We start from the raw sequence: 25260 nt of genomic DNA, 5'->3' as shown, positions 1-25260 counted from the left end.
AATTCATTAAAAACTTTTTTTTCTCTTCTTATTGTACAGTAAACCACTGATCAATTATGTAGTGTGAATTTGACTTGTATGTATATTTTGTAATTTGTGGTTGCTTTATTGGTACATTGTACTGTTCGCAACCTAAATGCTAATAAATAAATAAATAAATAAATAAATAAATTACTTCGTTGAATTTGTTAATTTTTTCCCTTCAAAATGACGTATAATATTATATAGGTGGGATGTCCAGAAATGCTAAAAAACACTTAAACATCAAATAATGATGATTTTTGTTAGTGGGCCATGGATTTCCCATATAAAAGATGAATCATTTGGATAATTTTCATTTGTGATTTTTACTTATAGGATAGTAAGATAGTACACTGATCACTAACACGAAAAACAAAACGTAGGTACCTACCTATATGAAATCATAATACAAATTACATACAGAAGAAATACCCAATAAAATATTTATCATTGATACAAATTTTCGCCATTACATAATATCTTACTAATTAAACTGTTCAAATTGTTGTCCATTTTCCCTAATACATAATTGACAAACCTTTTCAATATACGGCTGAGTGCATTTAATATTAAAAAAGGGCGGTTTTGTAAATCCTGGGAAGCTGCCTATGTTGATGCACGAATTTCTTCGGGACTGTTGTGTCTGAAAGACAATAATAAATAATTCATAGCGATGACAGCTAGATCAGATTTGTTTTTTTCTCTCCAATATGCCTACTTGATAAAACAATGCTGCCAAATGCGTAGTAGCCACAATAACAACAAGGATGTTTTTATCAACCATGACCTATTACTTTTAATATTCAAAAGTAATAATTCTCTTCTTGAAACTTGGGAAATTCATGGCCCACTAACAAAAAATCATCATTATAAGATGTTTTAGTTTTTTTTTAGCATTTCTGAACATCATACCTATATAGTATTATACATCATTTTGAAGGGAAAAAAATAACGAATTCAACGAAGTAATAAAATACAGGGATTCCATTGAAAAAAATATAGGTTTGTGTCGTATCTTCACAATCATATCCCGAAAAAAAATTGAGTACGCCCCTGGATTCTACGCAGAATTCTGTATCAGACGCAGTTTTTTGCTCAGCATTATTTCTAATAACTTCGGAGATGAAGGAAGGGTCCGAAAAGTATCAATTTCCAAAATCGCCCTGTATCTCATAAACAAAAACAGTTATGCAAAACCTGATTAGGACAACTTGAGTTTCACAAAAAAGTAGAATAGGAACGTAAATAAATTTGTAAAAATGAACAGTGTCAGTGTTCTTGAGAAAACAACCTTCTATTTTCTCTTCTATGATTTCCATTCTTATAAATTCTTTTGCCGAGAAGAGATCGCAAAGAAAGCCGAGCACTCTATTTATTTGGTGAAAAGATTCTGACTGAATCCATATGGCATCGTGATTCATCACAGGTGATATATCCTGAAAGACAGATACTACGATCCAAAGTCATATTAAGATATTGATGCCCAAGGCTTTTGAATGTTTTTTATATTGAATATTTTATATGAGCAACTGCCGGCGAAATGATCTCTTTTAATGAGCTCTACCACCTGTCAAAAAAAGGCTCACCTTAAAAAACACCCTGTATAAATAACTTTCGCTTGGACAAACATTTGATTCCTCATATAAATGAATATTCAGTGGACAAAAATCGGCATTTTTAGAGAAGGTTACAAAACTTGTGAACAAACTTTTGTGAAGCATTATATTCTCTGCAAGACCAATCCAGTTCTACTTGATTCTACGGAAAATTCATTCACACACTCGATTTTTTTTATTATACAAACTGAACTTTTCGATCCCATTCGAAATGCATGAAAGACAGATGAAAAATAACTCACCAACTTGCAAATCTTGTTTGTCGTATCGTCCTTTTATTGTTTGACAAGTGCTGCCATCTCCACCACATTTTCTACAGTTATCTTCTTTCATTGGGGATCCTAACATCATATCACAGCCAACGTGCTGGAAAAATAGAAAATGTTTTGAAAATCGCAATACAACACATATATGATGAGTAATATAATAGAGTATTGCAACAAAAATATTGCTCTGTATTTTCATTGCTCGATTGCATAGAGAGTGTTTTCAAACGTGCCTTTTTTATTGGTCAAAAATCAGCTCCCTGTAACAATCACAAAATAAACTGAGCAGCAAATAAAGTAGGACAGCTGAAAAATGAGCTGAGTTTTACTAGGCATAACTTCATTACATCACCTCTTTATATTGAAATTCTAAATTTTAGTTATAACTTCGACCGTTATTCTCCGATGATGCACAATTGTTAGTTTTTACTGGCTCAGGGATTTTTTTTCAAGCTTTTGGTAAGAACAACTGTTAAAAATTGAGCGAAGCCCCCCTCCGACCTCTCTCTAGTCGACGCTACTGACCAGCTCCGGTGGCCACGCATGGTACCCCGATTCGTGCGCTGGTTGAACGACGCAGCGGCCCCACTTTCCGTGTTTTTCAGAAGTGAAAAACCACACATTTTACACATTTTTTTCTTAAGAATTCTCTTTGTTAGCTTCGTTGAATTGACTTGGCGCTGCTATCATTGTGATTTTGTAACACCTCATTTTAAGTTCACCTCTTCTAGTTGTTCTCAATTTTCAAGTCTTCTCGCACAATCCTGGTGCTAAATTGTTCTTCTCATAAGGTAAAGTACACTCAGACTGCTCAAAATTATGAATTACACCATTTTCATGATAATTTCATTGTAATGAAATTAGTCCACGTGCAAGAGATTTCAGAATCTAGAAATAGATTCTTAATCCTTGCTAGCACTGCTCAACTGAAACGTCCACTCAAGACAAATCGAACCATTGCCGTCTCAGAAATATATATTTTATTATATTTCTTAATTTATATAGATTTTCAGACTTCTCTAGATCTTCTCACATGAAAATGGGTATGTAGCACCAGGATTGAAACTTCTCAAGTCCATCTCAATAAAAATGATTATTGATTCATTGTCTGCTCATAATATTCCTTATTATTAGAATCAGTTTAATCATTTTTAAGACAACTCTTATGATCACCTCGATGTACATATGACTAATTATTTACTGTTGTTGAGTTTCAGATGAATGAATTCTCATATTCTCCAGGGTGGACCCTGGATCTAGCTGTTTTCTTCAGAACAGGATGTGAACACCTCAACTTTAGTTAAGCGATCAATGATATTGCTCGATACACCTCGACCTAGGCTCCACCCTGGAAAGTCTGCTCGAATACTCGTGTCTACTCATTTGGTATGGTCTACTCTTTATAATGTGTACTCTCATTGGTTCTTTTCTATATTCATTCATCGGATTCAACATACATGTTAGTTTTCTCAGCCTTCAGCACATCTCAAAATCTACGATTAGAGATTTATTTAACTCAGTACTCTCATGACTTCTCTTAATTTATCAATAGTTTCTTCTGTTTTTCTGATGAACGTTCTAATCGTGCTTACTTGTAAGCAGTTCGTCTCTGTAAATGTTGAATTCATTGATAAATTTTTGCACTCTTCAAGATCATCTCACTGTATATGAATTATACTCTGTTCTTCTCAGATTAATTATGATTGTCCTTTTCATTTAATTAATTATTATTGAACTTCTCATTTAATCAGAATTTATTGCCCTTTTTCATATTATTTTTAATATTCTAGTGCTTCTCAAATTCATTAATTCTGTGCTTCTCATTTAACTTGTGCGACTCTTGTTCTGCTCATACTTACATTAACATTATTGATCAACTCAAATTTAATGTATCGATTTCTCGTTGATGATCAGACTTAGACATTGCAGTTTCACCTCTGGCCTATTTCTCAGTACTCTCGCGTCTTCTCTTTAAAATTCAATATTCTAACCTTCGCGTTTTCTGATAGAATAAGGAGGCTCTCGCAATCAATTTTAAATGTTGTGTTGATATTGAATTCATTGAACTCCTCAACGTCTAAGTCTGACATCAAGTGACTTCTCATTTGAACTGCTCTGGACCATCTCTTGTTTTTAGTTGGATATTGTCTCTCTGAGTTTATAGATGTGGTTAGTATTAGTTGCTTTACTGTATTAGCTTCATGCAGGTGACATATTCATTTTATGATTGTGAACGATACTCAATAAATGTTTTTATACCATCTACAACTCAATTATCTTTTCATACAGTCCACTACTCTTTAATTACAAAATCATAACACCCTCGATTTTGAACAACAACAATAACTCTCAAATTATGTAATTTACAGAAATGATGTTGGTGTCGTTTTGTGGCTAATATCCTTATGCGTATTAGCTCATTGAAAAAAAAATTATACTTCAATGTGCTAGTTTTTGTACTATTTATGATTTACTAAAATTTTTTTAAAGAATTTTTTTTATGACATTTTCAAGTTGAATATTCTCATATTGTTCTACTTCAATAAAAGGTGTTAGTATTATCTTTCAAAAAACATTTTTTTCGTAACTGTTAGTCCTTTAAGTCCAAAGAAATCGATATTATTAATTTAGAATGGTGGATATCCCAAAAACAGGGGCGTAAATAACACCCCAATGAGGGTGTTTTTGTCGATAAATTTAGGTATATTTGATGCCCTTAAATTATCGCTAAGTCATGCCGGGACACACTGTATATAACTATATATAACTTCATCATCTTGGTTAGGTAATTTTTGGAAAAACGGTTTATTTTGACGAGTTCTACCTCCTGTTGAGATAGGGGTTCACCTTTTAAAACATCCTGTACATCTCACGCGAGATGGCAAATCTCCTTGACGTAATTCCAAGGAAATTTTAAATCCAGGAACAATAGCCTTCGATACGATTTCATGTCTAGTCAAGAGATAAAGCAGGATAATTTAATGACTTACCCGGCATTTACCCTGTACGCAAACATCTGGGCTCAGATCATTGCATCTCGTACCGTCAGTTACTTGCTGTTTATGCCTGTAATAAAACCTTTCTCCTATTGGCATGCAGTTGAGCTCACACTGGTTTGGAGCTTTTGTGTAAGGAACCCATCTGTGGAATGAAGAATGAAATCAATTAGTTCTTAGGTATTACGAATTTTTCACAACAAAACAATGTCACTCGTCAACTATTATATATTTTTGAAGATCAATAGTCCAAAGCTGAAAGTTGTTGAAGTCAAAACAATGACAATTCCACACTCACCCGCAAATAAACTCGGCAACCTAAAATTTTAGTGAAGTTCGTTGTCCAAGAACTACTATAGAACCAAACAAAATTTCAATGTCAAAATATTTTATTACTCAACATATTCTCCTCTTAAATGGATACATTCATTACAGCGAACCTGTAGCGTCTCTAGACTTTTCGAAAAAAATGTTTCTTCTTGCTCTGCAAACCAAACCTCCACAGCTTTTATTACCTCCTCGTTGGAAGAAAATTTACTACCTTTTTTTCAGTTGAGGAAAGAGATGATAGTCGGATGGAGCAAAATCTGGTGAATGAGGGGGGTGTTCTAGTAATTCAAATTCTAAATCACGAATTTTTTGCATGCCAACATGAGATTTGTGTGCAGAGGCGTTGTCCTGCAGAAACAAAACAGCTTTGGATAGCTTTCCGCGTCTTTTCTCTTTAATTTTTTCCCGTAGTGTGGTCAGTAATGTCGAATTCGAATAGTAATCTCCGGTTATTTTTCTACCCTCATCCAAAAAATCAATCATGAGAACTCCATAGAAATCTCAAAAAACTGAAGCAAGAAATTTTTCAGCAGATTTTTGGACACGAAACTTCTTAGGTCTTGGGAGAACCAGAGTGTCGCCATTCCATGGATTGTTGCTTTCTTTCTGGATCGTAGAAATGTACCCCAAGTCTCATCCATAGTAACAATTCGGTTTAAGAAGTCTACATCGTTTTCAAATCGAGCACAGATCGAACGCGATGCTTCTACCCTTGCATGCTTTTGGTCAACATTCAAACATTTGGCGATCCATTTTGCAGCAATTTTTCTCATGTCCAAATTGACGTGAACTATATGATGAACACGTTCGTATGAAATATTCAGTGCTTCAGATATCCGTTTTAGCCCAATTCGACGGTCTGATAAAAACATGTCATGAACTGGCATCGTTATTTTCGGGGACTGACACAGGAACTGGCCTTACCGATCGGTCATCATCTTCAATGGAAAATTTACCTCTTTTGAAGCTTGCAGTCCAATTTATCACGGTCGCATACGAAGGACATAGATCACCAAGAGTATTAAGCATATCTTCGTAAATCTGCTTACGTCTTAAATCTTTTGAATACATGTACTTGATGATGGCTCGATACACCAATTTTCGATTTCACAATTTCGTTGGACATCTTCTTTCTTCTAATTTATTGCGTAACTCTGGTTTACTTTTTTGACCTCAAACTTCACACTGACACTTCTAATGGGTTATCGTGCGTTGCGTTCGTTGGTAACGCCATATTTTTTTATGCATGGAACTGATCTAGGCCTAGATATCAATACATCCTCGTACTTGGAACAAAAAGAAAATCATAATTGGCATTTTTCAATATTTCGTATGCCCACCTCCAGCAGAAATAACTGCACGCAATCGCCGAGACATCGAATTGATAATACGAATAATGCGATTTCGAGGAACTGCGTCATATTCAGATTGCTACGCAAAACACAGCTCGTCAAATGTTTCGGGTAGTATAGGACGACGACGAATGTTTTTTTTTTCATCCTAGATATGTTCAATCGGATTCAGATCCGGGCTACATGCAGGCCATTCTAATCGTTGGATATCCACAAATATTGGTTAACAATGTGCGTTCTTGCATTGTCGTGCATGAAAATGAAGTCATCTCCAACAAATGGGGCATAGAAAATAACAGCTTCCTGAAGAACGTCCTGTATGTAACGTTGAGCATTTAGAGCTCCGTTTTCAATAAATAATAATTCGGTATGTGCTACTCTTGATATACCAGCTCATACCATAATATAACCAACCTCCTTGATATGAGACTCGTTCAGATACAGGGTGTTTTCAAAGGTGAGACTTTTCTTGACAAAAGGTAGAACTCATCAAAATAAGTCCAAAAATTATGCATATAAAATATCCAAGATGGCTGAGATACAACCCACAGAAGTTCGACAAAATTTCATTTAATTTCAAGTACGGGATTGTGGAAGGTGACTCCAGCATCGCAAAAACGAAACAAAACATAAACATATACGGCTGGACAATGAATGGTTCAGTACCAAGTTCATCGGATAAGATGCATCAGGTCAATCGTGTAATTTAGGATGAAAAAAAAATGTAGAAAATCGAGACAGTTTCATGAAAGTGCTTATGTTATGTTGAAAGAGTGCTATTATGTTTTCCCATTTAACGAAGATTGTTGGAATGTTTGAACAAGACGATTGTGATGCCCATTGTGAAAAAACTCGTGAATAATTTAGATGAATTTCATTGGTGAGATTTTGAAGTAGGTACTATTCTATTTTTTACACTTGTGTCCTGAGTCTCTTCTGTCAATTGGTATAGAAATTAACCATTTCATAAAATCGTGTAAGTTACTAAAAAATAATGAGAATAATTCGGCAATCCTAAGTTTCCATTTTCATTACCACGAAACCACATGGTAAAATCAGAAGATAAGTTTGTTCCCACTGCTTTGCGATAATTCAGCTAACAAACGGTTTAGGGTCGTATTAGGATCTATTTCAGCAATCATTTTCAATTTTTTTTCAACTTTGTCATTTTGGAAGTTTTGTATACAAATACACCCTGTATAGTGCAGTGGGCAAACCTTTCCTTGCTTTTATTTGAAAACGTGTGTCTTCAAAAGAAATCAAAACATCAAGGTGAAATAAAATCTGAAAAATGGCGAAAAAAGTGGTTTTCATAATAAGCGTAAACTACAAATTTCCGAACTATTTCACAGGGTGTTTTTTTTTTACCCTGTGGAAATAAGCTATCAACAATTTCGAAAAATTTTTCTGGAATTTATTTCAATACCAAATAATTCATCTACAATTTGGCGTAGAAACAATATGAAGAATTACGAATTAATTTCTTGGACAACGAACCTCAGCAAAATTTTAGGGGGCCAAGTTTTTTTTGCCGGTGAGTGTTTAAATACAAAATTATATGAGGCGAATGAGGTTATCGAACACTTACTGATAATACACTCCATCAAATGGTACCTTGTCAAATTCTGAACATTGTTGAGCTCGAAAATCGGACATGTCCGGACAATCCTGAAAAAAGAACATTAATTATCTACAATGCATACGCTTCTTTTCAGTTAATAAAATGGTTTATTTCCAAAAAGACAAGCTCAATTACAAGAAAATTATCAACACTATTTCGAATAACTTCAAAAATGGCAACGCTAGAAATAAATTTCAGGATATAAACATGTGAAAATCTAAGACGGCTAACCAAGTAAAGGAAATTTGGAATAAGAAATTTAACAATCATCTATCATCTATCAAAAAGTACATCACTATTACTCGATATCTGACACATATTATATAATGCACGCAGAACAGTGACATAAACATGCCAAAACCACCAAATAAGCCTACCAAAACTGGAAGCATACTACAATTTGTTGAATTTTAATTAAAATTTATCACATCTGGTCCAAACATTTGCCATTCCTGAGTTATGCTTGATTAGTGTAGGTTCTATCAAAACTACACCACCCACTCGTATCTTCTGAAGTAATTCTAAAAGCTTAATGGGATTTTACAAGAATTTATAACAACTGGCTCATCAATTTACATCCCAATTTTGATCCTTCTCAGGAAATCTCAGAAAAGGGGCAGGCAAAGATTATAGAGTGGAAAGATAGGAAACGAAGCGACGAAGTGATGTGAGCGCCATCTGTGTTTCAAATGTGTTTTAAGGCCCTAAAACTGGATAAAATATTAATTAGAGGGACATTTGCAGAAACACATGAAATTTTGTGAGATTTCAGATAACCATTTTGATCAAAGAAGTTTTGAATGTTTTGATTCTCGTACCGTCTTTAGCTTATTAAACTCGTTCCAGTTGCTGATTATTGAAATTTTTTTCTAATTTCTTGGTAAAAACCTCAAAATATCGTTCGAAAATTATTGTATAGTGAAAACCTGTGGATCAAATAAAACGAATTTTACTAAGGAAAATGGGGATGTAAGTATCAAAACTGATGTGACGCGGTCATGCATTGATTTTTATTTTCAGTGCTACGAAGTGGATGAAATTTTCAGGTCGTAAAGGCCTGCAAACACGACTGACTACACCATGTGCAATGAACATTATACTTCAAGTCAATTTAGAAGTGTTTTTTTAGGTATTTACGTAAATTGTTGTATGCAGGAAGCATATCTTGTATGAAGGGCCCATTTAGGGGAAATTATGAGTTTTATACGTCCATTCAAAGATTCTCAATTGGTACCCCTTCAATATATTCAGAAATGCAAAGGTTTTATTAATTTCTTTTTGAGTATCAAGTGACTTTCAAATTGTTGTTTGGAAAGTCAAAGTTTTATGAAACCTGTGAGTATTTTGTTCATTCATTAAATGAATTTCTATTTTGTGTCATGAAGAGACCATATCATTTAGAAATTATAAAGAAACTATACTGACGGGCTAACATACAGGTATTGTATTGTATACCTCAGTGAAGTATTTTTTTAATTAGGGTTCTGAAAATTCTGTAAATAATATGTAAGTAACTGAAATGTGTATGCTATTACGGAATATGAATTGTACAAATTCAACTGAGTTTATCAATTCAAGACAACGTATTGAACAGAAATAACACCTTTCTCGTATAGCAGATCACCATATACTTTTGTGTCCTAGTCAAAGCACTCTATTCGTTGTCCATAATGTCAAATTTTTGTGAATTTTCCGTAAATTGCATATAAAAATATAGCACATCCGACAGCGTGTTTCATTGATATCAAAACGCAACCATACTTTTGTTTTGTCGCTCAGACTGTTTGTTTTCTTGTCTCAACAAAGTTGAAATACAAGGAATAGAGTTCGAATTTCGCGCCCCTCAATCATAAAACAGAAAACTGTTATTAAATAGTTTTTCTGTATTGACAGTACGATTTCAGCGCCATCTCAATGTCAAATGTGTTTTCACCGACCAAAATGTCGGATTTGAGTACTAGAGATATGAGGGCGTTTCCGATCTTCCTACTCTATAATCTTTGGGGGTAGGCATATTTGTTCCCATGCCTCCTCACGGAATATTACTGTTTTCGGACGTGCAATCAGCTTTTCCGTTTTGCACATCATTAGTAAAAACAGTGTCCTCGTCTATTTTTTATGTAGAAACTTACAGGACAAAGAGGAATATTTTACCTGTGTGTTACAAGAAATATATCTGAACTTCGGCCCTCGGCATGTCGTACCAGATGCACACTCCCTACTTTGTATACTAACTCCACCGCCACACGTTCTTGAGCAGACACCTGGGGATGACCATTCGGACCATGGACCCTCTTCTTGTTCATCTGTGTCTGTTACATAACTACCAGGCAGGTATAGGTTTGCTCCTTGCTGTCTTTTGAATCTCTCTCGATAGTGTCTTATATGCTGAAAATAGATAAGACAGTTAGAATTTGTACAATGAGCTCATTCTCTTTAGGCTGCTCAACAATTGATGAAAATCACCTATAACGGCCGGTTTCATAATCAACCCTAAAGTCACTTTAATTTTGAAGCTTCCTTTAACCCTACTAAAAATGACACTAAAGGGAGCTTTAAGCTTAAAGTTACTTTAAATTTGATTATGAAACTGGACGTTAGTCTCTTTTTATCCGTATTTTTGTTTTAGTTATCTGGAACTGCTGGAACATTTGTTATACATGTGTTCTTTTAGGTAAATCTTTGATATTTTTCAAGTTCAAGCGATATGGATGCATCAGTCATGCCGAGAAGACGTTCCGTTAGGGTGTTAACTAGAACAACCGATTAACAATCTGGAGAAGCTTTTTAAGGCTTTGCTGGATATTTACACCAATTTCTCCCAAAATTTCATAAAGTCTCTAATGAAAATTATCCCTCGAAGAGTAGAAAGCTTTAAACAATCACGTGGGGGACCAATTAAGTACTAGCTTTACTACTTTCAATTTTCTCTTCATATCACTTATTCAAACTTAGAATTAATTGAAATGAAGTTTTTATGAAACATTTCTTAATTCTTTTCTGAAAAAAAAAACAAACAAGAATATCAACAACTAAATATACCCTAATGTCTGATCCGAATAAAGATCTTGAAGCGAATATTCCTAAAATGAATTGATGGAAAGTCAGTGATACCTATCAATTGTAGAGCAGTGTACATATTATACTTTCTGCATTACAATTGAAAAAGGAGTCGTTTTAATAGGTTGGATATTTCAGGTGGACGACTCATAGCCCTGATGAAAATAGCAGAAATGAATACCAAAGGACATTAAATCTAAAAAAAATCAGTTATGAAACAACTGAATAACACTATCAAAACTAAATTGAGATTCCGCTACAACGAACAATGGAACAACAAATTCGAAAAATTTGCAGGAAAAAACCAACCACCATGGGCAATAGCCAAATCATTAACAAAACAAAAAGGACAAATTCGATATCAAAAACCATACAATAACTAGAGATGAAGAAAAAGCCGAATTACACGAAGAAGAACCGAATGAAACCAAAGAAGTAACAGAATACATAAAATAAAAACTGATAAGAGAAGATAACTACAAATTCGAAGAAGTCACCACCGACGAAATTCATTCGATAAACAAAAACCTCAACCCCTAGAGAACACGAAGAATGGACAGAATTAATTCCAAAACACTAAAGAATCCCGTTGAAAACAATCGAGGAAATAAAAAACATTTGCAAATAGGAAGTTTCCCAACTAGACGGAAAATAGCAGAAACTATGATGATAGTTAGACCCAAACAAAGACAGACCAATAAGCGAATAAGCCTACTCTCAAGTATGAAAAAGTTGGCGGAAAAAACTATACTGGTGAAACTGAAAAATGTGCAGCAGTATTGATGAATATTTTGAAAGCATTTGTATGACATCAAGGACTCCTTCATAAGATCCTAAAAGCCGACTTTCCGAAAGCATTCCTCAAACTTAGTAAATCGTAGCTGACATATAGTAAATTCTACGTGAAAATCAAAGAAGAAGCGTCAGAGATGAGAAATGTAGAAGCATGAGTACCATAGGGATCCTTACTAGAACCGATACTGTATTACGTTTTCACAAGCGACATACCACCAAATGAAGAGATTACACTAGGTATATACGCAGACGATACAGAAGCTGTAGCCCCAAAAAAACAAAGACAGCGCAACGAAAAAATTACAGACACACATTGACAAATTGATCAAATAGTACAGAAAATTGAGAATGAAAATAAGTTGAAGCAAAAGTCAAAGCATAAAGTTCCAATATAAAAAACAAGAAACATAAATAAATGATGAAGATGAAAATGAACGACAAAGAAATAGAATGGAAAAATGAAGTCAAAAATCTAGGAATAACAATGGATAAAAACCTAAATATGAAGAAACACGTGGAGGAAACAGCAAGATGAGCGAGAAGAATTAAAGGATATCTCTATCCCCTCAAAAATCAGAAGAGCAAACTGGACCAAGAACTCAAAGACGATAATAAACTATTGTATACGGAAGTGAAACTTTAATCATGACTAAGAATCAACTCAAAAAATACCATACAGAACATAACTCTCAGAGAAACCCTAGACTCAGAGTGGTACACAAGAAACGAAGACTTCAGACAGATGACAGAAACCTGAAACCACAACTATCAAATAACACATAACAGAACTGACAAAACGAGTCTACGGGACAATGAAAAATGAAAACAGTGGTATAAAGATAAGTCTAAACTTTGACGAAAATGAAAAATGAAGAAACATGGGACCGAGGATCAGGCTAAGAAAAAAGCTGGTGGAAAAACAGAGAGAAAAAATTACACGAGAATAATATAAAATGAAAGAGAAAAAAAACACAGGAAAATGAAGTAGAAGACAACAGCAAGGAAACCAAGTTCTAGTCTGCAAATACACAGACCCAGGATGTAGAACACAAGAGGCAGGTGAAAGACACTGTGTGTATTTCATTAATACGTTATTATCGCAAAAATTCTTGATACGTTAAGCTTAACTACACCTAGGGCATTACCATACTCGGACAATTTTGAAGGTAGTTTTCCGAACGAACGCTATTGTCCACTCAATAAGAAGAAATATCCAAATTATTAGCTATTAATGCAATTATTAAGAACAGCAAGATACGGGTATTTATGGGACAAATTGCAGCATCGGTGCCTCCTCTATCATTAGTTGAGAATACCGTAACTTTAACACCTGAAAGGGTCAAAGAGATTTGCCCAAAGGACCACACTCAGATTGCCGGCCAGTTTAATGAACCTCATATCCCAAAGAGGGAATATTTCGTTACCTACATATAGCTATATATATTGAAGTGAAGCAGGCCTGTCGAAGACTCTTCCGAATAACGGGTAACGAGGATGAGATTCTTCCGTCCATCGAAATTTCATTCATGTACAGGGTGTCCGTGTTGAAGTGCCCCTATACCTTATTGTGGAAACTAAAGAAGCTAGAAGAAAAAGTTAAATACAAAACTTGTCTGTTATCAATTGAACTTTTATTTTTTTTAACCCACCTCAATAGAGGGTGCTCCGTTTTTCCCCGTTGGTATCAACTTTCTTATTTCAAATGGAACATCGAACACCCAGTATATTATTGTATTTTTGAATTCCTTGTCAACTTTCAAGGTAACATTGGTATGACAACCATGGTCCTATATAGCACCGATTCTGAGATATTCTACTTTTTCCTAAAATTTTGGCAGCTGTAGGTGCTCATTAAAATAGCTGATACTAGTTTTCTAATGAATGTATCAGAACCAAATTCTGCATAGCTCTTGTCAACATATTGGATCATACGTTACATCTTTATTTTTAGCAATCTGATATACAGGGTCTTCAAAAATTAAAGTTAAAAATTGAAATAGAAATTCAATCAAAACTTAATTTTTTCAAATGGCAACCGAAATTTTTTTCTTGTTTATTAGGTATGTAGATCAGGTGAAAATGAGCAAAAAAATGTATCTGTTAGTTTTGTCCCCCTTTAAAATTGAAATAATTTAATTTTATAAGAAGCGAGTACTGATTATGGGTAAAAGAGTTTTTATGTCTTCCATTAGTCAATCTAGTTAATTGAATTTATCAAAAAAATCAAAGTCAACTATACAGGGTGGGCTTTTTAAAACGAAACAGACGAGATAACGGGCGGAATAAATTTATTTCGAAAAAATGCTCGGACCCGTCGATTTTTGTTTCGAGGTCAAATTCACAATTATATCGCTTCAACCCTTAGCGTTAGAACAACAACCCCTAAATTTTGAATAGGAAAGATAGGGTAAGTGGTACCTCATTCGAAAGGCCTTTTTATCCTGAATTCAGCGTATTAATTTTTTTCTCATTTATTGCATTCGTTTTCGAGATATTTAATTTTGAATTTCTTACAGTACCAGTCATACCGCTAACCATGCTATGTGAAATCATCAACTATTTGACTAATTCATTCTATGGATACGATGGTAACCGTTAATTGTCAACATTGGACAACGAAATAATTATTATTGGTAATTACTTTCTTCATCAATTAAGGTAGTTGTCTCGTCTGTTTCGTTTTAAAAAGCCCATACTGTATAGCAGCAAAAACAATTAATAATTATCGTTGGTTCTTACGGGAAAATGCAATTTTTCATCCATATTTCTGAAACTATTCACATTACAGAAAAAGTTTAAATACTATTTTTTTCTCATTTCAACCTGCTCTACATAATGAACAAAATAATAATATGGGTTGTCATTTGAAAAAATGGAGTTTCGATTCAACTCCTAATTTAATTTTTAACTTTAATTTTGATTAAGACCATGTATATCATTGATTGGTAAAAATAGAGATATAACGTATGATCCAATATGTTGACATATCGATGTATTCATCAGAAAACTAGTATGAGCATCAGCTATTTTAGTGAGCACCTGCAGCTGTCAGAATTTTAGGAAAAAGTCGAAAACCTATCTCAGAATCGGTGCTATCTAGGACCATGGTTGTCATACCAGAGTTACCTTGAAATTTCACAAGGAATTGTCCATAATATACTGGGTGTTCCATTCAAAATAATGAAGTTGATACCAACAGGGAAAAAACGGAGCACCCTGTATTAAGGTGGGTTATAAAAAATAAAAGTTCAATCGATAATCGATTGTAGACAAGTTTTGTACATAGCTTTTTCTTCTAGCTCCTTTAGTTTTCACAATAAGGTATAGGGACACTTTAACTCGGACACCCTCTACTAGAAATGTATATACAGAGTGTCTGTAAACAAATGCTCAAGCAGATGATTTCCCAATGAAAATAAACAGGGGTATTTCCTATAATTACATTCATCGAGGAATCATCTTCTTAAGTCCTTCGCATTTGTTTACAGACACCCTGTATAAAAATATTTGATCATTTTGATACTAGGAGATTGTTTCTTTCAAATCCACAACCAAAGCGTTCACCTATTGCATTATATTCAAAGATAGTACACAATATCTTTGATTATATTATAATTTATCAGTTTGAGTATACAGGGGTGATACACCGGGATGGCCTATTAGACGTTAATGGAGAACTTATCATACCTTTGTGCTGAAAATTTGCATACTGGTAAAATCCCAGCATGCAAATTTTATTGTATTCTCTTCCTAAAATATTTTCATATCAATGCAACTTCCTATTATACCAGAAATAATCTGCTACTTTCCTATTCCAAATGGTACACGCAGTAGGTATTTTCCACAAAAATCTTCACCATTTTCAATGCATTTGGAAAAAACCTCCCCAGCAGAAATATGCCAAAACGTGTGACCTCCCGTTTTCATCAGTCTTTTCATAAAAATCACAATAACTTATAAACCGTTATGTTTTTAAGATATGGCACACTGTTGAAATAGCTATCATATCAGCTATCCTACCCAGATATACCGGGTGTGCCATTTGAAATAAAAAGTGGAAGGTTGTTTTCGGTTTATCCGGAAGTAGCAGATGTCTGAAAATATTATGGGGAGAACGAGGGGGAGAAGCAGAACGTTTATTGTCGATAATCCCAACATACAAATTTTGTGCTATTAGTTTTCCATAAACGTCTCATAGGCCATCGCGGTGAATCACCCTGTATATTATATATAGGTATTATTGAATTATACTTACATGTCTACTGAATACTGTGTCCACATATGTAAAAAAAATAAATAGAATCACAGGGGACCTGAAACAAAGAAGATTATTTCAGTATATGAAACACAAAATTATAGATCTATCCATTATTGGAAAATGTTTCTCATCAAGTAGTTCATTAGAAAGATGAGAACTTTCTCAATTAGACAACTACCGTACCGGTTTAATTGAAAACAAATATGATGAGTACATGAAACATCTATCTTATGAATAAATTAAATTAATAAGACATATGCGCTTTGAAAGACGCATCAGCACATTATAAATAATTCGTCGATTCTAGAATCCAAATCAATGCTTTTGAAAATTCTTCAACAGATGATCGTCTGTCAAGACATCAAGAAGTAACAAAATTCCATTATTGTAGTGTTAAAGTTAGGATAACAGGAATTAATCCAGAGTAAGTAGGTACATCTTAGTTACAGTAGATACATACTAGTTACAGTTAATTTTTTTTTCATTGAAACATCGCAATTTGTGTACTGGATGCCAAAGATTATAGGGTAGAAAGATGGGAAACGAAGCGACTAAATTGATGTGAGCGACATCTGTGTTTCAAATGTGTTTTTAAGACCCTAGGACCCCTAGTACTGGTTAGAACATCAATTCGAGGGCCATTTGCCGAACATTTGAAAAGATGTAAGATTTCAGATGGCCATTTTGAGGTTTTGATTCTTGTATCTAGCTCGTTCTAGTTGCTGATTATTGAATTTTTTTGTCTAATTTCTTGCTAAGAACCTCCAAATATCGTTCGAAAATTAGTGCATGAAGAACTATGTATCAAATAAAATGGATTTTTCGAAATTAAGTTTTCTACTTTAGCAAAGAAAATGGAAATACAAGTATTAAAACTGTTAACATGTGACTCGGTCATTCGTGTATTTTTATTTTCAGTGCTTCGAAGTGGATAAAATTTTCAGGCCGTAATGACCTACAAACACTAGTGACTATACCATGTGCAGTGAACATTTTACTGCAAGTCAATTGAGAACTGTTCATCCATATAAATGGATGTATGAAGAGAGTATTCCTTGCATGAAGAGTCCATTTAAGGAAATTTATGGCTTTTATACGTCCATTCAAAGATTCTCAATAGCTACTCCTTCCATATATGTATTCAGAAATGCAAAGTTTTTTTGATTTCGATTTTGGAATCGAGTGACAGTCAAATTGTTGTTTGGCAAGTCAAAATTTTATTAAAGCTGCTGTGAGAGTATTGTTCATTTATTAATCAATTTTTATATTGTGTCATAAAGAAACCATACCATAAAGAAATAATAAGAAAAGCATAAAGAAATCGTAAGGAAATCATACTGACGGGCTAACATATACAGGTCTTGTATACCTCTGTAAGGGGTTTTTCAATTGTGCTTCTGAAAATTCTGTGAATAATATGTAGATAAGTGACTGAAATGTGTATGTATATATGTTTATATTAATTTCTGATATAAATTGTATAATTTCAACTAAGCTAATTAATTCAAAACAACGTATTGCACAGAAATAATATCTTTGACGTATAGCAGATCCCTATTCTAGTATTACCTAGTTACCTATTATTTCCTAGTCAAAGCTCCATTTGTTGCCCGTAATTTGAAATTTTTGTAAATTTTTTATAAATTACAAATAAAATTATAGCACATCCAACAGCGTATTTCTTTGATATCAACTGATTCCAAATAAGGTTCAAATGAAAACTAACATCCTGATCACAAAACAAAACCATCCTTTTGTTTTGTCGCTCAGGATGTTTGTTTTCCGGTCTCAACAAAGTCGATATTGAAATTGAATACAAGAAATAGAATTTGAATTTCGCGCCCTTCAATTATAAAACAGAAAACTGCTATCAAATATATTTCTCTCTATTGACAGTTCGTTTTCAGCGCCATATCATTGTCAAATGTGTTTTCACTTACTAAAATGTAGTCTGTTTTTAGTACTAGAGATATGAGGGCGTTTCCTATCTTTCTATACTCCGTTCACTTCTATTCTATTTTAGCAGTCGGTTGGCCATGGAAATTTGACACATTTCACTCTGTATAATACGAAAATGTGGGGTTATTTCACATTCCTGTCCTACTTTTTTGTGAAACCCAAGTTGGCCTAATCAGATTTTGCATAACTGTTTCCGTTTATGAGACACAGAGCGATTTTGGAAATTGATACTTTTTGGACCCTTCCTTTATCTCCGAAGTTATAAGAAATAATGTTGAGCTAAAAACTACGTCTGATACAGAATTCTGCGTAGAATCCAGGGGCGTACTCAATTTTTTTTTCGAGGTATGATTTTGAAGATACGACACAAACCAATTTTTTTTCAATGAAACATTCTGTATTTTATTACTTCGTTGAATTCATTATTTTTTTCCCTTCAAAATGATGTTTAATCTTATATAGGTATGATGTTCAGAAATGCTAAAAAACACTAAAACATCACATAATGATGATTTTTTGTTTGCATTTTCCAAGTTCCAAGAAGAGAATTATTACTTTTGAATATTAAAAGTGGTTGATGAAAACATTCTTGATGTTATTATGGCTACTATGCATTTTGGCAGCATTGTTTTATCAAGTAGGAATATTGGAGAGAAAAAAACAAATCTCTAGCTGTCATCGCTATAAATTATTATTGTCTTTCAGACACAACAGTCCCGAAGAACTTTGTGCATCAACAGAGGCAGCTTTGCAGGATTTACAAAACCGTCCTTTTTAAATATTAAATGCTTTCAGCCGTATATTGAAACGGTTTGTCAATTATGTATTAGGGAAAATGGACAACAATTTGAACTATTTAATTAGTAAGATATTATGTAATGGTGAAAATTTGTATCAATGATAAATATTTTATTGGGTATTTCTTCTGTATCTAATTTGTATTATGATTTCATCTAGGTAGGTACCTACGTTTTGTTTTTCGTGTTAGTAATGAGTGTATTATCTTTGTTCGCTTACTATCCTATAAGTAAGAATCACAAATGAAAATTATCCAAATGATTTATCTTTTATATGGAAAATCCATGGCCGACTAACAAAAATTATCATTATGTGATGTTTTAGTGTTTTTTAGCATCCTACCCATATAATATTATACGTCATTTTGAAGGAGAAAAAAATAACAAATTAAACGAAGTTATAAAATACAGAGTGTTCCATTGAAAAAAATATAGGTTTGTGTCGTATCTTCAAAATCATACCTCGAAAAAAATATTGAATACGCCCCTGGATTTCACGCATAATTCCGTATCAGAGGTATTTTTTAGCTCAGCATCATTTCTAATAACTGCGAAGATGAAGGAGAAAATTATTTCATGGCCAACCGACTGCTAAATTAAATTTGAATGGAGTATACTCTATAATCTTTCCTGAATACATGATCACTACCAAGTGCATATCGAAAACCATTTATAGTAGAAAAATTTGTTGCTATAATTCAAGTAGTAAATTTCATTACACATGTTTCAACATTTTTTTTTGGAAAACCATTAATAATTCCGAAAGTATCAGTACCTAATGGGCCTCCGACCGTGGGAAACCCTGTATATTTGGTTAACACTCAATGATTCCAGTGCTATTCTTTATAGAGAGAGTTGTTGAAAGCTATTTCCCCACTCAGCAGAATTCTGAACAACTTCCTCACAATAAGTTGATTATGGAGATGAAAAAGTGACCTCCAAATGATTGAAAGAAAAAATCAATTTAGTTCTCAAAGTAAGGAATATAAACTTCATATTGAAACTATTATCCGACGACCTACTTTTTCCATCATCCAGAATCCTCTTTTGGGACTTACTCAAAAAATATATAACCTTGTGTGGGGTTATTCCAACTCAAAGATGATCAGGAGAACTGGAAAGGGAGAAGGTTTATAACCCCAGACAATTTCGGCAGCCTTCACAAGGCCAATGTTACGAGACGGCTTTGAAAGGAAGAAGTTCACGCATTCAGCTCCGAAAATCGTTATTCTGGATTCATTCAAGAACTCGGTTCGGGAAGCATTGCAGCGTTCGATTATTCAAATCGTCGAATGAATGGAAAATTTTTTGACGTTCCTGTACAATTCAAATCGTAACATTTACAAAGAGTGGTCATAAAATCTGTCATAATCAGCTCATTCGAGGATGGAAAATTAAATATACTCATTTTTCAGGGGCGTAGCTACCGCGGTATCAGCGGTATCAGTGATACGGGGCCCCCGAATGTCTGTAAGCAAAAAATTCCTAAAAATGTTATCCAAAACCTCTTACAGGTTTTACAATAGCATTTTTGAGAATAACTGCTAAGACAACCATTCATTTCCAAATCCCGTTCATTACACCGAATCGATCATTCAGATAGATACGAATACTTAAAATCTGAAATTCAGAAAATTCGTGCCATCAAAGAACTTTTAGAATTAGTCCTGATAAAATTCAATAGCCTTGCATCCAGTTTTCCCGACGATATTAGGTACTGCATGCCTTTTATTTTAGACCCTTCCGGTTACAACTGCAATCGCTCAAATGAGTTTTTCAAAATTAAAACTCATAAAAAATTATCTGAGGACTTCTATGGGACAGGAACGGCTGTCAGACATGTCGTTATTGTCAATAGAGGGGGAACAACTTAAAAAACTGAAATCGTCATCAGCTATGGCTGATTTGATTTGCTGAAATAAATGCGTATCTTTAATTTTTGGTATTTTTTTGTTTATAATTTTTTGCTGTTTGTATATTATTTGTTTGTATTATATTTTATATTATTTGTATGTTATTTGTTTATTTCGCTCCCAGCACCAAGTATGAGTTAGAACTTTTAATTATAAGTACATATAATCATTTCGATACTAATCGAACATTTTTTGCTACTTTTATTTTTACTTCACCCTTCCTTAGGGCCCCTCAACACATTTTGATACAGGGCCCCTCTAAGGCAAGCTACGCCACTGTCATTTTTTGATTTCGAAGTCCACTGCGCAAAAAAATTAACGCACATTCTGAAAATCTCAATTTTAATGAAAGTTAACTCTACATTGACTTTATTACTTATTTTTTATGTTCTCTCGGGAAGGTTTTGAACGAAACAAGACACATTAAATGGAAGAAAAATTCAGGATTTCACCGAATCTTATGTGAAAGAAGAGAAATGAACAATTTTCAAAATACTTTAATGCTGATAAGTGATTTAATACTTGGTATTTCCACCCCTTGCGTTAATTACAGCTCGGCAACGACGGTTCATACTCAAAATGAGTGATCTTAAAATGTTCTGATCTAATCCTTCCCAGATTTATCCGAGTTGGATTCCTAAGTTATTAACAGTAGCTGGATGATTTTCTGAACTTCTCAGCCTTCTATTGAGGTTGTCCCAAACCTGCTCAATCGGATTGAGATCTGGACTTTCAACCTCTTCAAGGTACGATGGGGTCTGGCATTATCGTCCATAAAAATGAAATTTTCACCAATGTATGGGGCAAATGGCACTACATGCTCTTCAAGAATGTTCCTTATATACTTATCAGCATTCATAGCTCCATTATTAACGACCACTAGGTCTGTGCGAGCAGTCACCCTGAACACTTTAAATGGAGATTAATGAGTCCGGCCCTGGAATAATGGAATAATTGATATCTTTCTAACTCAACCTTAGCATGTGTCAGTAACCTCCTAAGTTTCAATAAAATCCGTCAATAAGTTTGGATTTTATGATGGACTAAGTATTTCCATGAAGTTGGAAAATCACCCTGTAGCTTTCTAGGGAAATCCAGAAATTAATTTTTTATAGTCAATCCGTAATCAGCTAGTCCAACTCTATCTCTGGTATGAGTATGTACAGTTACTCCCCGGACACCCTGTATACTTATCAGCATTCATAGCTCCATTATCAACGACCACTATGTCTGTGCGAGCACTCAAAGATATTCCACCCCATACCATAATCGACCCTCCCCCGAAACCAGTAGTATTCAGGAAATTGCACTGAGCATATTTTTCATGTGGACGTCTGTATACAAGGGAACGTCGATCACAATGGTCGAGGCAGAATCTAGACTCATCTGTGAAGAGAACTCTTTCCCAATCGGCCTCTTCCCAATGGATATGCTCTCTCGCAAAATCCAAACGCGCCCTTCAATGGGCCGGGGTAAGAGCTGGGCCTCTTGCCGCGACACGAGGCCTTGAATCATATTCTCTGAGTGCTAATTTGCTCCTCATGAGTTTGCTCAGGCTAAATTTGAAGGAGGCGAGCGGTTGCAAACCGTTGTCTCAACGAAGAAACTCTCAAGTAACATTCTTCAATGGCAGTTGTTACGCGTGGTCTACCCTGTCCTGGTCTTCGGACATTCATACCTGTCTCCCTGAATCGCTGCAACATTCTGAACACACTTGTATGGGAAACTCCAAACCTTTCTGCAATTCTTGTGTATGTCCACCCTTCTTCTCGCAAAACTACCGCTTGGCTTGGGCACATTCCTCTTGGGTCAAATTGCGTGTTTCGCGTTGCATAGCGATCGAGTGTAGAAAATCAAACGAAAGAAAAACTATTGATCACTAGAATTGATCGAGAACAACTGATTTTAGAAGGGAGCCAATACATTCAAAATCTGATAATATCATCTTTTTTTTCCTGCTCGGAAAAAACATCTGTATTAAAGAAAACCGTTGAAAGTGGATAACATATGCATGCATAATTCTGATAAAAATAATTATCATTGAGAGCACCTTCAGTTGTAGAATAAATTTGAGATTTTCATAGTGTGCGCAGTGTACTTATCGCTTTTAACACTTTTTACCATGGACGAGGGTAGATTGACACGTTCAAGACTCATGTTCGTAATTTTTTTCAGTTTTGAATCTGAATTTTGAATATATTCTAAAATATTCGAATATTAAGAAATAATGAATGAATGGTTTGTATGCCGTTTTTTTAAAACTCTTGGTAATTAGAGAAAGAAATGGCTTGCAAGACTGAGGAAGAATCACAGCTCCTTTCATCAAAAAACTCCACACACGGAAAATGGAAAAAAATTCTATTGAGTGTTTTTGGTATTTCTTGTATTTGTTTCTATTATTTTAATGAGCTTCACATAGACAGTGACCAGTGAGAAAAAACATGTTTCGTTTCTATATTTAACTGAATGAATCAAAAGATACTGCTATTTATTTCCATGATTCTGCAAAATCAATATTACCGTATAGAATCGAGAATTATTCAATGTTATTATATCTTTCGTTAAAGATAACTGTATAAAATCAGTGTTACTGTTTTTGCAGATGATAACATCTGCAATAGCTACTTAATAAGAAAGAGTTCGATTTTTTTAAGATGAAATTCAAGAGTTTCAATATCATCTTATATAGGGTGAGTGTTTGATTCGTACAAATATTTCAACAGTACTTCAAGAATTGATTCTTGCTGATACTACATACAATTTTCAACCAAATTCATAGGATAATCTTTTAACAAATTTGCGAGATCATTATCTGGAATTTAGCATTACGAATCGGCATTCAAACGATTAGAAAAGACATGAATCGGTAATTTTTCGTTAAAGATTCCGCCCATTTCATCAATGAAAAATCTTGGTTGAAAACCTTTTCTTCTAAAAACGTGAGGATTTTGAGAGACCTTACATGTTATTTATGTCATCTCGATTAAAAGCAGTTTCGTCCCTCTTGAAATTTTCAATTTGTTCATGCTTCTGAAGAAACCATTGACGAAAGGCGAATTTTGAATCACTCAGTATATGTATGCTCTTTACGTTTTAGTAAATGAAATCGGAGAGTCTGCTTGTAATTTTTGAATATCTGATTTTCTTAACTTTTTCCGACTATTTGCACGTGATCTAAACAAAATCGACATGGGTGAAGTGATATAAAGTATTGGATCGTTGAGTAAACTAAAATGGAATAAGTAAAGTTGTACTGTAAAGCATGGGGCATAGGGCATAGATAGTCATCAAATAAAATTGTTTCAAAATTCAATTTTGACAGATAGCACACCAACTTCTAACCGTACTGTCTCATTGAAGAAATGATCAGGCTACAACGCATTCTTATATTCTTAATTATTATCCAGAAATGGGGGACCAAGCTTCATCAAGAAAATATAGAGTTAGTCGATTGTCCAACTGATTAACCATTGACAAAAAACTATCCTACGAGGATAGCAGGTTAAACAATTATTCAAGAGTCTTTCAAAGGTCTTGCGAAATGAGCAAAAGAAATTTACAGTGGTTTTACGGAGTTTTGAAGTAATAGCTTCATTTTTGTAACTATTAACCTATTTCCCTTTTTAATGTATGTTCTGTTAAATGGTGTTTTTCTCTTAACGCTTCATGGTTAACACTGATACATCGTTCAACATTGTTTCTCTTGGATATTCAGTTCCAAACCTGAAAATTGTTACTTCTGATCAGAAACTCGCATTTTTAGGGAGCTCAGGTTTTTCACACATCTTTGGATCATCTTGTAGTAGATAACTTAGGTACATGGTTCATAAAGACAGGACGGGCACAATATAACCTGTTGACACATCTGCAAAATTCACGCAAACGCGTTGCTGTTACAGGAATTCACCCTAGAAAATCAATAATCCTAGTTTTCTCCTAGAAAAGGGTTCAGAACCTCTTTCATCGTATGTCCGCCTATTCAAAGTTGACCAATTTTCCCCACCTAATCTATGCTCTTCCAGGAAAACCAGGTCAAACCAGTTGGATGGAAAATCCGTAAAAGGGTTCAAGACTGGATAATCCAGGCGAAATAGGGCAGGATAACAGAAGTAGAAAGAGCATTTTTTTGAGTAAATCCATGTGTAAATTATCGATTTCTTCATGGGGACATCCACTGGTCCAGTTTTCTCTACAATTACTACAATCGCATGCTGCTTTTATGAAAACACTATTTCTTTATCTTAATCTGCTTCCATAGATGAAGAATTCTCAAAAT

At 34.2% G+C, this 25260-nt stretch overlaps 1 protein-coding gene across 1 annotated transcript in view; it reads right to left on the bottom strand.

Moving 5' to 3' along the window:
* Positions 1–25260, bottom strand: part of LOC123308806 (papilin) — a 162475-nt gene that overhangs the window by 44865 nt on the left and 92350 nt on the right. The window contains exons 2-6 of the mRNA XM_044891658.1: positions 16313–16370; positions 10357–10590; positions 8170–8249; positions 4894–5044; positions 1880–2003 (exon numbers count right to left, since the gene is read on the bottom strand). Coding sequence (XP_044747593.1) covers positions 1880–2003; positions 4894–5044; positions 8170–8249; positions 10357–10590; positions 16313–16370 — 647 coding nt within the window. The remainder of the gene's footprint in view (positions 1–1879; positions 2004–4893; positions 5045–8169; positions 8250–10356; positions 10591–16312; positions 16371–25260) is intronic.

The sequence above is a fragment of the Coccinella septempunctata genome, chromosome 2 (assembly GCF_907165205.1).
Source record: "Coccinella septempunctata chromosome 2, icCocSept1.1, whole genome shotgun sequence".
Lineage (NCBI taxonomy): Eukaryota > Metazoa > Arthropoda > Insecta > Coleoptera > Coccinellidae > Coccinella > Coccinella septempunctata.
This window is presented reverse-complemented; position numbering and strand designations above follow the sequence as displayed.